This window comes from Cololabis saira, chromosome 8 (assembly GCF_033807715.1).
Source record: "Cololabis saira isolate AMF1-May2022 chromosome 8, fColSai1.1, whole genome shotgun sequence".
Taxonomy (NCBI): Eukaryota; Metazoa; Chordata; class Actinopteri; order Beloniformes; family Belonidae; genus Cololabis; species Cololabis saira.
This window is the reverse complement of record NC_084594.1, coordinates 37,077,270-37,091,319: the sequence shown is the minus strand read 5'-3', so window position 1 is coordinate 37,091,319 and position 14,050 is coordinate 37,077,270. Positions and strand designations below refer to the sequence as shown.

Below are 14,050 nucleotides of genomic sequence, written 5' to 3'. Positions count from 1 at the left end.
CTAGGAAAAGGTCTGACAAGTCTAAGTCTTGGTTTATAAATATCTGAATATAGAAATACATATCTGTTCTCCTGGTCCATTATGAGCCAACCAGAACTCAGGTCATCAGGGTCATGCCTACTTTCTGTACCCAGAGTTAGAACCAAACACGGTGAGGCGGTATAGCGGATACACTGGACGGTCATTCTGGATGAAGATAAGTAAAGAATGATGGGAAAGTTACACTCATTGAATTTATCGATGCAAACTTGTCGATTTATTGATGCAAAATGCCAAGAAAAGCCAAAAAGGATGTCACATTTTTGATTAAGGTGTTGTACGTGTTGTCCTGATCCATCTATGATTGGCAGACTCCACTTACTTACTCCAACTTTGACCTTAATTATATAAAGGTTGATGTTTACATGGCAGATTATTAATCAGAGTATTGCCTTAATCTGACTTTGATCAAAGTACTTTTGGATCATGTAAACAAACTCAGTACATGACTCACTATCTCCACTTTATTTGAAGACAGAATTGTGAAGAGAACATTATAATGTAATTTGCGGTGTCTTGTGTTTTTGGAAGATTGCACGTTTGCTTTTTTTTTTTTTTTAAAGATTTTTTTGGGCTCTAGTGGCCCTTTATTGAGATGCAGACTGGAAAGGGGTAGAGAGAGAGAACGGGGAAGACACGCAGCAAAGGTGTGCGGGCTGGATTCGAACCCGCGACCGCTGCAGGAGGACTGTAGCCTCAGTATATGAGCCGCCGCTTAACCCACTGAGCCACCGAGCGGCCCAAGATTGCATGTTTGCTTTTACAGACTGTGGTTTTGCTCTGTTTTCCAGCCTTTTCTTGATGATATAACCTGATATAAAGACTTGTGTCTGCTCTGTTTAGTCTGTACAGAGGATGTCATATTTCAAGGGCCAAGATGGAGGATGGAGCCAAGTGACCTAATTTTACCGATCAACAGCCCCGACCACCAGGCGACCATCATGTGCGAGGCAGAGGGGAGCCCGCCACCACAGTACAGGTGAATTACCACACCGAAGTCTTGACCTTGACCGTGGTGCCGTCTGTGCTGAGCATCTCTTGCCTACCAGTGTTGTTTAAATGCCTCGATGCTCCTACATTGCTTCATTGTTGCTCCCACTAATGTCAAAGAGGCCCCACTGGCATTGCCACTGATTTTTTTTTTTTTAGAAAGCATTTGGCACATGACTTGAGAAAGCACGAGTATAAAATAGGAGGTTCCAGAGATTTTATATCTCTGGCTATAATCTGGCAGCACAGCGATCTTGCCTGAAAATGGCAGCTGGTGCTTTTTTTTTTTTTTTTTTTTTTAGTGGTAGATTGTGTTTCGGAGCTTGGTCAGCACCACGTAGATGCACCGCAAGCAGAGAAGAGAGGCAGTAACCTTGTGAGTGACATTCAGTTAAATGCTTACATTTCCTTTTAATGTGGGTGCACTGAAAACACATTTCAGGCACAGCACCAATGATGATCTGTAGCCTTTCACTCCAGCCTAGCAAGGAAGCTGTTACACAATGATGCAAATGCACACAGATTATCATTATTAGGGTGTAATCTCACATGTGCCAATCAATATTTTATATGAACAATGGATCAGATGACAGCATGTAATATGAAAGTGTTCACTTGGTGTGACATATCCAGAGAGATTAATGACCCCCTCTGCAAATCCCTTTAGCCTCTCAGAGTTCATTTATGTTTCACAGCCGAATATTTCGTTTTTACGTGCAGCAGCAGTGTTGCTCTTCTCTTCTAGGTTCTGTCAAACAGCAGATTCATTGAAAAAAAAAAAAAAGACAACTGAGATAGTGATAAAGCACCAGATGAAGCGAGCATCCATCCATCATCTATACTCACTTAACTCTATTCAGGGTCACAGGGGTCTGCTAAAGCTCATCTCACCTCTCTCTACACACACACACACACACACACACACACACACACACACACACACACACACACACACACACACACACACACACACACACACACACACAGGTAGGACATGTAAACTCCAAACACAAAAGTCCCTGCTGGGATTAAAACCAACGAACTACCAACCCCGATGAGTGAGCTTTTAGGAAGTTATGTGCATAAAGCAGAGGAAGGTTAATATTTGAATTACCGTTAATTCCAGCGTATAAGCCGCTACTTTTTTTTCACACGCTTTGAGCCTGCAGCTTTTACAACGATGCGGCTAATTTATGGATTTTCATTGGCTAACTAGCTTCCCGCCGGCAACACATTTACCAGTAACTTCGTCATATCAGACCAATGAAATTACTGAACAGGTCACAGTGGACCAATGAAACTGTTTCGGCAAATTACGGTAACTCGCGTTTCTTCAGATCACCAACGTTTCTTCAGATCACCCGTTTCGCGGTTCTTCAGATCACCCGATGCGACTGGATCCTAACTGCGTGGAGCAGTGTCAAAGATCCACCATCACCAACGGTTTCTGAAAGGCTAGACTGTTGCGTGACGAGGAGGCCAGCACAAGCTCACCGGCGGGTTTGCCTCTGGGGGACGGTGACACTGAGAGCGCGGAGGAAAGAGAGACGGAATGCGACGAAGCCATTCTGAGACTCTTTAATTCCGACACTGAAGAAGAGGATTTTAATGGTTTTAGTGAACAGGAGGACGATGACGATAGTGATCAGTGACTTTTGCTGGTACAGTAGGTTCCTGTATTTTCGCCGAGAAAAGTAACAACAAAGTAATCCTTCAGGCTGTTCAATTGCAACATTATTACTGTTAAAAGCACTGAACTTAAACTGTTCTGTTTTTTCACTGTTCTGAAAAAAGGCATTTGCGGTATGTATGTAGTGGATGTTACCGGCATTTAATTAAAAGTAAAAAAGAAATCTTACTGCGTTAATATCCGTTAATGTTTCAACGCGGACACCTGCGGTTTATAGACAAGTGCGGCTTATGTATGTACAATTTCTTTTTTATTTTAAGAATTAGCATGTGCAGCCGATATATGGGTGCGCTCTATAGTCCGGAATTTATGGTAGTAGTCAGGTCACAGAAACACAACTCATGTAAAACAACATGTAACTGGACCGTATAAACCTTGACAAATCACTGCCACTATTCTCCTCCTGTGTCTTGGAAACTGCAAAAAGTTTAACCTGAACGTATTAATGTGTGGGTCAACAGACCACGCAGGAGACAAGCTGATGACTATCAAATGTTACCAATGGCGGATCTCCATGGTGTAGACAAGTACTAATTGATCTGATCCGGGGTAAGAATGGCTGAAACGCTGGGCTTTACTCAGTAAGCCCTCTTGTCTTTACTGGTGTTTACAGATGCACCGATTGCCGGTCAGGCCTAATGTGCCTGACCGGTGATCAATGGGTCACCTTCCCTTTTTTACTCATCCAGTCCAGTTTGCGCTTGGGCCACATCTACAGTACAGCGGTACATTACATGTGAAAGTGATGTGCACACACTCAGCCGGAGTAACACGGAAACATTTTTATGGATTAACCAAAGAATTCAATAATATTCGATACATGATCGAACGTCACCCCATAAAGTGTTTCTAAAGCTTCCTTCATGCGTAAAGAGGCCCTGGAAGCTGACTGGAACACGTCAACTTCTTCTCAGTCAATGCATCAATGTTGATGAACCAGAACCGAAAATCCAGAGAAACATTAATTGCTTTGAATGTGCCTCATGACGCAGCCCTGTGTAGCCTACGTGCTGCAGGCGGCCCCTCCCACAGGTCCAGCACAATTTATCTCATGTTCGCTAAAATTACATGGATTAACATTAAATAGCAGATGCACTGGCCATAGTGTTAGTCCAACTAAACTGGATAACCAATGTTAATGCACGAGAGCGATTAATGACCCGCTCTGCAACATAAAATGATTCACAACACAGTTTACCAACTTCTGACTTAACGTAAGTAATGGCGCTTTTCCACCAGCACCTACTCAGCCCGACTCGCCTCAGGACGGCTCGTACCGCCTCCACCCGCTTTGTCCTCGTTTGTTTTTCCACATCCAGGTGAGAAGTGGGCGGGTCGGGGTGAAGCTGCTGTGACGTACTCGATTGCGCAATCCCTTTGTTTGTGTCGGAGCAGATGAGAAATCAGCTGGAGCCGTGAGCAGCTGAGAGTAAAACAGAGTTCCTGGTGGATCTGATCGTTCCTTATCGCCCGTCTAGATCCCTTTTTAATTCTCTCGTCAGCCACCAGGTTTATGAACATCTGCACCTCAGAGTTGGATCACCAAACAGACGTTTGCGTTGTATAATAAAATCGCCGCAAGCTGCGAGTCGCTCTCGCGCTGACTCCCGCTTCCTGATTCAAACGTCTGACGGCCCCGCCTCCCGACCAATCAGTGGTGTGTATTGTGGTGACGTCAGATATAGTGCCGGCTCGGCAGAAAAGATACAGAAAAAGTATCTGCTTGGCACGTCTCCAACCGCCTTGGCTCGTAGTGGAAAAGCGCAAGACGGGGGCGTGGCGGGTAGAAGCGTGCTGAGTAGGTACCAGTGGAAAAGGGCCATAAGTCAGACAACATAATATTGGAGGCTAACCTCAATACTAATGCTGGCATCCATCGCAGACTGACTGTTACTATGGTAATAAACAAAATTAAACATTGTAGCAGATGGCTAAATAACTACCACTTCTACTACAAATGAATACCCAGATGCAGTCTATCGAGGATGCACTGAGTAGAGACTTGTGTACGGTAGACTGAAACAGCAAAGTATCCCAGAATGCAACTTGCATGAATGAGCAGCAGTAATAGCAAACGAGGAGCCTCACAATTGTAAGACACAAATTTGACATGCTACTGTTGTTGTGTACTGGAGTTGGCAACCAATGTGTCCTCTCTTGTGCAGACGAGGCTGCATGGGGTCGAGCCTTGGGGGCCTTCAGCATATTTCAAGACTGGCCGTTTCATGGTCATCAGTTCGCATGAGTGTCTTTCTACTGTGCTCCTTTGTCACCCTGTGTTGAGCATTGGCACCAGCAATAAAGTCTCTCCATTTCACTGAATTTTAGACTACATATGTGAAATCTGGGTTTCTGGCTTCATCTTATGGGGCATCTCAGAAACTGTTATTAGTGAGTGTTGCTAGGTGACTGGACTGACATTGGTGCCATGGGTAGGAAAGTTCTTAGAGGTTAAATCCGGCTTGGTCTTAAGAGGATACACTTTCCCATACTCTGTCCTCCAAAATTAGTATCAAGCTAAAGTATAAGGCTGAAAAAAAATCACAATACATTTTTTTTTCTGTTATTCCTACAACTTATAGTGGGGCTGCGCTTTTCAGCAATCCCATCAATAACTTGTGAATCATGGCTTCAGGGCTCCCACGGTTCACAATTTCTTCTATTATTTCGGAGTCCTCTGTTTCTGTTTGCAGGATAAAAACAACACGTATATCGCAGATTGCCAGGATTATTCTAGGTCAGTGGCTCGACTCCTATCAGGGATGCGGATAGACTGTGAGTCCAGGTTTTAGAGGACAAACTGATGTTTGACTCAGCAAACTCTCACTCTTGTGGACTGACATCTTCAGTAATGCTTTTAAAGACACTAGATTTTTGCTCGTGATTTTACTTTGAGAAAACGGCCTGTTTTTAACCTTTCAGGATTGCATCAGTCTTTCTGACGCTGATTGTCCTTGACTTGCTTCCCCTCGGGCAAGGAAAGGATGATTGTTTTTTTTTTCCTGTCCTGGTGAAAAAAACACAGAGAGGGTGATTTCTATGCAGTTTCTTTCACTGAAATTGGAATTAAGACTCAGGGTGTCTTCAAGAGGTTACAGGAAATGCCTTTAGAAAGAAGTCATGACGTGAGTCACGACGGGGTTCAAACTGCACCGCCCTTGACCCTGGAAATGAGTAGTAATAATACAATCAGATATGCCACTGAAGAGGGCATTACATGTGTGCGTGTAACTTGGATCACTTTTGTAGCTGGGGTTTACTTATTTTGTTCTTCCTCTGCTTTTTTCAGAGGAAGGTGTCCAAACCTATGATGGCTTAATGAGTCCGAATGCCTGTCATGTTGACATGAGTCACTCTTTGAGATATTTGAAGCAATGCTCAGGCACTTTCTAAAAACCATGAAGTTAATTTTCGACTGTGCCGTCAGCCATTTCTTGAATCATTCGACCTGTTAAGACCCTCCCCCACCTCTTAATGCCAATACATGCAGTTCACACTTTTACCATGCAGGAAGCAGATGTTATTAGGTCAGGCCACGTTTACACGTAGCCGGGTATTTACAAAAACGGATATTTTCCCCTCTACGTTTTCAAAAAAATCCTCGTTTACACGGACCCGCATGAAAACGCTGTTAACGTCATGCCAGCCAATCAGAATCCTGGAAAAAACCTCAACAAATGACACGTGTAACTTCCAGTTAAGGCTGATTTATGGTCCCGCGTTACACCAACGCAGAGCTTACGGCGTAGGGTACGCGGCGACGCACACCGTACGGCGCAAATCGCCGCGTACCCTACGCCGTAGGCTCTGTGTCGATTTAACGCGGGACCATAATTCAGGCTTTACTTCCAAGACGGAATATAAAACAGGTAAAATACAAGAAAATATTGACGGTGGCCAAACTAATTGTAAACACAGGTCGCACACATGTGTGACGTTCTGAAGCTTAAATCTCAATTTTCCTCAGTTTTCCTCCGTTTTCCTCCGTTTTCCTCCGTTTTCCTCTGTTTAGACACAAACGTGAAAACTGAGTTTTTGAAAATCTCCACTTTGGCCGGAGTTTTCAGAAATGATCGTTTTTGGGGGCTTTGAGCTGCGTTTTCGTGTAAACGAACGGCCAAAACGCATGAAAACGCCTCAGTTTTTGCTCCGTGTAAACGGGGCCTCAGACTCCACATGATTATCATCGTAAGTTTAACTCGCTAAAACACAGATGACATGAGATTAATATAAATGAGTGTACGTCTGCTAAGGCAGCAGAAGTTTACCACTTTTAGGAATAAGTCGAATCCTCTTTTCTTGTGAATCGATAATAATCTGAGAACACACGGAAAACTAGAACAGAACATGCTGTACATCTTCAAACATAAAAAGCTTGTGTTGCCTCTGTATCTGTACATTGGCAATCTACTGTGCATGAAATTATCAAGAATAAAGAAAGACCTCAAAGGGCAAGGCTATATCTTTCTCTGCATCTCCAGCCTGATATGTGTCTCTCAGCCCTGTTATTACTGCTGAGAGAAGAAGTGTTTCAGACTGTCATTTAGAAAAGGCTTGTTGATGAAAGAATGCTAAAAAACACGAGTTTTGCATTTGTTAGGGGCTGTTTTTCAGAGACTGATTCTTTTGTATTTACAGCAGCACAAAAGGTGGAGGATCAATACGAATTAAATTGCAGTTTCCACATTTTTAGAAGTGAGAAGGCGTCTCCAGTCCTAGTGCGCTCAAAAATATCAAGGATCATTACGAAACAAGAGCGGCTGACAGAAGTGCCAACTGTCATTCTCAAAGAATGCAATAAAAATAAAAAATAAATATCTGTATTGATATAATACAACTAAGATATTGGAAGGATAAAGGTTTCCTGTTAAACATGATGAAAACTCAGTCCAGCTGATTTTAATGTCATGGTACAGGTACGGAGCAGACGTAAAATGGGATGGCCAGGCTGTCGTTTGTTTTTATCCTCATCGTCCTCGCTGGCTTTCATGGTGCTGATTTTGTTGTCATCTCTCGGCTCCACCTTCCCCCTCTTCCACGCGGTGACACTGCGAGGATGCAAGCGGGAGCCTTGACAGTTGTTCAGTTGACAAATAGTCCGGCGTAGTCCCGGAGCACACCCGGGGCTCGGGGCTCCGCTTTATGAATACACCTGTCACAGTGTTTACTATGAAACGGCTGTAACGCAGGATCAAGGGCAAAGCAGTGGTTGGAAGGTGGGAATTAAAAAAAAAAAAGAAGAAAAAATGTGCTGTGGCTGGTGTCTGCTGTCAGGTTGTGTAGCTTCAGCTGCATTCATGACTGCTTCAGTTCACGTTTCAGGGCGGGCTAACAGAGACAACAGAGATGTAAACAGAATATGATTAAAGACGTTCTTTGGAAACAATCCTGTCACAGCTCAGAGCTCCTAACAGCTGCCACTCTCAAATGGGTTCATATGGAATCACTGTTCTTATCTTGATTGTGATTTGTGTCTTTACGCGAGGAAATGCCGCGACCCCTCGGGCTCGGCAATCATCTCAGAACTAAACGAATGACATAAACATGACTGCTATATTAGACATATGCTGAGTTCCAGCGTTCGTGAGTGGCAGATACACATGCACGTACTCATTTACTCACCTGGGATTTGATAGACATGCATTTATTTATGTAATATTCAATTTGAGTAAAAGCATCAAGGAGCATAAATTGTAATCATAAATGGATTTATGCCGGTGAGACTAGCTGTGCATATGTGTGCGCATGTGTACGATGCATCTGTCAATATTTGACTAATTCAATAGGATTTTATAAGCTGACAAGCAGAGACAGACGTTCCCAAACGTGCACACACCAAGAAATCACTGCCATAAAGGGAGGGTTAGGGGTATTTATTGTGTGTCACTTGGCTTAAATGCAAAATAAAATTCAATTTATTAAAGTAGAGCATCGATAACACGCTAAACATTATTGTTGAGAGTTCTCTGGTGAGCAATTGAATTTTCTTTATCATCTTGAAAGCTGTGTGTGTCGGTGTGTGCGCGCATCTGTCCGTGTGTGTGTGTGTGTGTGTGTGTGTGTGTGTCCGTGTGTGTGTGTGTGTGTGTGTGTGTGTGTGTGTGTGTGTGTGTGTGTGTGTGTGTGTGTGTGTGTGTGTGGTTACTGCTGTCTCCGTCCGCGTCTGGCCTCCTGGAAAGCCAGGTGAGCCAGTCTGCTGCAGGACAATCCCCAGTCTATTTGATGAGGAGACACTCATGCAAAATTGATGGCAACCTCAAGGTCATGAGGAGTTCATACCGAGCATGCTCAGATCAGCATGCGAATGCAGCCCAGCGCAGCAAATGGTGTTGTTCTCCTCAACTCTGTCTGATGTTGTGCCACAGAGGGGGTGCTGGTTCAATCATCAAAGAGTTATTAATGATTGTTGAAGGACAATCCTTAATAATTAATAAAGACCGACCAATCAGAGGGGTGTTCCTTATCACTAAAGGGCCGTCAATGCAAATCCTGCTTGGAGACACCATGAGGGGGTTTTCCTTTGTTCCAAGCCATGCGGTCAGGTATCATAAACTCGAGGCTGGTCTCAGCCTGAGGCCCCAGAACAAAGCTGGCCTCACCTGTTCATATAATCACACAATCTATAGTTCATATCGGACAGTGGCCCAACACTGACTTACTGTAAGCCTAAAAGTGGTGCTGTCAAGCGATTAAAAAAAATAGAGCGATTCATTAATTAAGATCTGTAATTAATTAATCTAATTAATCTCTTTTTTAATCTCACCTAAAAATTGCTGAGAAAAGCCCTCAACTTGAGGTGTTTTCATTTAAATTCATTACATTATTGTAGCAGATCAAAAGATCGATATATAACAACAAAAAAAGTGGCTTTATAAAGTGATTTTTTTTTTTTTTTTTTTTTTTTTTTAACGGATTGAACAGATGCAGTCCTAGCCATTTACATCCACTTGGCAAGATCATTCGCCAGCTCGGTCGCAGATGTGCGCATGCGCAAGGTGCTCTCCTGGAGTTTAGTTTTGGGCAAGTGTGTTGCTGTGGCAACATCGTTGCTGTGGCAACATCTTTGCTGCTAACCTTAGCTGTGGCTGAGCTCGCTGTTTCGGTGGGGAGCAGAGTCCTTTACGCAAAAACATATCACTCTACCTTTATCAATGGTGCTGTCGGGGCGTTTTAGAAATGAAAATTCCCCATTCACTAGACCGACAACTTTCACATGCTCCTCCATTTTCACCCCCCCCAATGTCTGTCCAGCTACAACAGGAGTCTACCAGCGTAGCTAAACACGCCCAAACACAGGGACAGCCAATCAATGTCCACTTCAAGGTGTGACTGACCACAGTTTTCCACCCACAACTCAAGCACAAACACATATTTCAAAATAAAGGCAACTCGCAAACAGAAAAAGTTAAGTTAGAGATTAAAAAACAGATTAAGCAATTAAAAAACATAACACGCTAAATATGCCTGTAATTAATTAATTGCAATTAACGCGCTAATTTGACACCCCTACCTAAAAGATGCGGTCTTAGTTTCCATCCGTTTGACTGTAAGCTGCAACAGCATACAGTAAAGATTGTTCTACCACATCCTCTTTTTTGATGGTTTTAGTTTCATAAAATGTGAGAATGATGTTAAAAAAAAAAATCAAGCCTGATATTTTTGTCATGGTGTCTGTTTTAGCTCAGTATCTTGCTGATGATGAAGGAAACAAATCATTCACTTTTTGGTCTTTCATGTAAGTAGATGATCCCCGTGCATGCAGTGAATGCACGGGGAATGCAGTGAGTGTTGTGAATGTTGTGTTGATCCATAAAGGACATTTGGGTCTGCTTGTATGAATATTAGAGAGCATGTTGTTAGACTAGATTAGCCTTTCCATTGCCCAGCGTGCTAATAAGAAGCAGGTAGGCCTAACTCAGAGATAAGTTATTTATTGATCCGTCAGGAATAGCCGTTGCTTTCAGGCTGTTCAGAGATGTGTGCCATTCCTCCACTGAACCTGCGTTTTCTACTGCTGCTTCCTGGTGTTTCCTGGTTCCTTCACACTTTCCAGTGACCGGGCCAATGTTTGGGTCTTTTTGTTACCTTTTAGTAGGGCTGGGTACCTTTTTTTGGTACCGATATCTTCACTTCGATACCGTTTCCTGAACGGTACTTTTTTCGATACCAATTATATTAAATTAATTTTAGAGTCAAAAATAACACATTACCAAACTAATGTTGAATTTTATTTTTCAGTGTTGGTAATGTCAATAATGGTTCGGGTCGATGGCAGAGCTCTGTACTGCCATAACTCTCGTCTAATCGACCAGCTGCCCAATAGTTTTTTGTTTTTTTTTTAAATATTTTTATCCCCGATTTCTTTCCCATTTTTATCACCCAGTGCTCCTACCTAAGTCAGTCCTGCATTGCCATCCTCTAGCCCCTACACTGAGCTCACGTCTCCTCCTTACTTGAGGAGTGAACCAGCTGCTTCTTTTCACTTCTGGGGCTTCTCCAGCCGGACGTAGCGCATGGAAGGATCACGTTATTCCGGCCAGATCCTCCCCACCCCATCTGGCGCCCCGGTTGGCCAGAGGGGGCATGTATAGCCCAGGACTGTTGCATGTTTTTGTGAGGGTAGCTCCCATTAGCTACCCAAGGGAACACGGGAAGAACATGCAAACTCCACACAGAAAGGATCTTTCACCAACCCCACCCAGGGTGTGGGCGCTGAAGTCATGGGGGAACTTAACACGCACTTCAGCGCCCACAGCGTCCCCCAGGACCTTCTAGCTGTGAGACGGCTGCACTACCAGCCGTCAAATAGTTGACTACAATTTAACGAACTAACATATGTTTGTCATTAAGTAATTGTCTTTTGATTTAGCTAGATAGCAAAACACTGAATTTACGCAACAATATAATCTTCAGTTAACGTTACGTTGTTCACATTTCAAGTGACGGTTCCCCTCTTAAGTTGCAGCAATGTTAACCAACATAACAACTGGCTGAATGCTTCTAAACGTAGAACTACCAGCTGAAATCCCAAACGCTGTACCGTCCTCGGTACTGGATGAAGCGGAGCCTGGTGGTGGATATTTCTGAGAGATTCTGCTCTGGCCCGGTGATGTCTGGCAGAGCTGCACGCCGAGAGGAAGATGGATGGAACACGCTGTTCTTGCACTCAACAACTTTCAAATAAATTGAGCCCATGTACATTCAAATGTGTTTCCGACCTTAGCAACTATGCTCTCTTTGCAAATATTGCATTGCGCACTAGTGGCATCAGTAGGCGGTATGTTTAACGGCCTCGACAACACAACTTACACGTGAATCCGTCACAACTAACGCAGTGTAACATCACAGCCAATCAAAGCACTTTGCGTATCCAAGGTACCGAAAATAGGAATGGAAAGACCAAGTATCTTTCAATGCCAGGTGGCATACAAGAACCAATGTTCGGTACACAGCCCTAGCTTTTAGGGATGGAAAGATGTGCCACAAGATTAGAGATGGAAGATTAGAGAAGGAAGTTTGAAATTAAACTTTTAGAAATAAGTAGAATCCTCTTTTCTTGTAAATCAAATGTAATCTGAAAATGTGTTTCATGGTTCCAATGAGGATTATTTCTTTAGGACTTTAGGATCAAGTGATAAAATAAACTATCTGCTGTGAATTCCAAGCTTAGCATTTTCTTTTTTAATTATTAAATCGCGAGTCTCATTTGTATGAAATAAAATTGAAAAGGTGAAACAATAAACGTATAGCGTTACTGTCCAAATTATTCTGCATGATCATTTAGTGGTCCGTCATAATATTTTAGTTTAAGAAGAAAAAAATAATTCATCCTTGGAGGAGATCTGTGGGACGCCTGTTAGAGGGCAAGGAAAGTGTTTTAGTGACATATTTTACATTGAATATGCAGCAAGTACATTAAAATAGAACTAAAACAACTACTAAGATCTAACAGTAAAAACAGAGGATAGGAATGAGAAATGCACAAGGGTGTTGTAATTAGTTGTCAGATTTGGGTATTCCTCTTCTAGAACTTGTTTCTTCGTTTGAGTCATTAGATTACTTGGGTTAGATTAATTTGTCCATACACTTTTACACACTAACATTTGCACCTGCAGACATACAGGATGTCAGTCAGACTCCAGTATTAGTGACTCCAAAATACCAAAATCTCTACCAAAATAATGTATTCACTGCTGACTGAAGACTGAGAAACCCAAACACATCAATGCAGAGGATTTATAAGCAGTTACGTTTAAACCTAACAGAAAATTATTTTCATAAACATTTAAGTTCTCTTCTAATTCTTCATTACTGTTAAGAATAAATCAATCTTCCATCTGAAAAAGGATGGTGTGGAAGTTTTACATTGACTAGTTCCAGTAAAGGGTTGGACTGCACATGAGTGAATGGAGGGTTTTAGTCCGCTGTGAACATTTGCAGCTACAGTCCATTGATTGGAGGGGGATTGATACACTAGCACGACTGAGGATGACGCTGACACAATGAAATTTATGATGGAAACTCTTGCATCAGGTGAAAGAGTCAAATTGCTGCGTATGAAAAATATTCACCCCATTGAGGCGAACATTTGTCCCTTTAGTATGATGATTCCAGCTGGCTTTATAAAAGTGTGTGTGTGTGTGTGACTGTCGGGTGGATGCTTCAGACATGATGTTGAAGTGTGAAGTTTCATGTTGTTTCACACACTTCGCACCTTCAGAGTGTAACTGGTTGTGACTGCAGGATGAGCGTTTTGTCTACGACCGGGCAATAATTGTGACGGGTGTCATAACTGCTTTCAAAAAAAGATTCTCTAACAAAGATTGCATACACGTTAAGCGCTTGGCTACAGGATGGCATAAAGCCAGCTTATGTTGTTTTATTTTCTTCTTCTTCAAAGCACATACAGACGGCCAACATGCCTGCTAATATGTAAAGCATTTCTGTGGGAGGACTTGGTGGGAGGGTTACTGATTGTGTGTGCAGAGTAACGCTACCATTGCACCCAGCCAGTTTGCTTCTCCAGGGGTGTGTGATCTGTCCAGGCTGCACACCTTCATCTCCTATTAAATTCAATCATGCTGGGCTGCTCCAAGTCTAACTACCTCCCCATCCTTTTAGCCTCCTTTCCTTTTGTACATACAGTGCTCCCTTTGGAACAAACCAAAGAGGGGGACGGACTGCGCTGAATTCAGACGTAGGAATAGAGAACTGTTATGAATAAATGGATGATGTTTGACTGTAAATGTCACCGTTTTCACACATATTCTTGGACAACTGACGTTTTCCATTGCAATCATAAGGCGTTTGAATGTAACATTGTTCCAAACA

The 14,050-nt window shown here is 42.8% G+C and overlaps 1 protein-coding gene across 1 annotated transcript in view; it reads left to right on the top strand.

Annotated features, from left to right (window-relative positions):
- The window catches only part of cntn3b (contactin 3b), an 81,655-nt gene that overhangs the window by 13,331 nt on the left and 54,274 nt on the right, over nt 1-14,050 (top strand). The window contains exon 3 of the mRNA XM_061727937.1: nt 883-1,018. Within this exon, the coding sequence (XP_061583921.1) occupies nt 883-1,018 (136 nt within the window). The remainder of the gene's footprint in view (nt 1-882; nt 1,019-14,050) is intronic.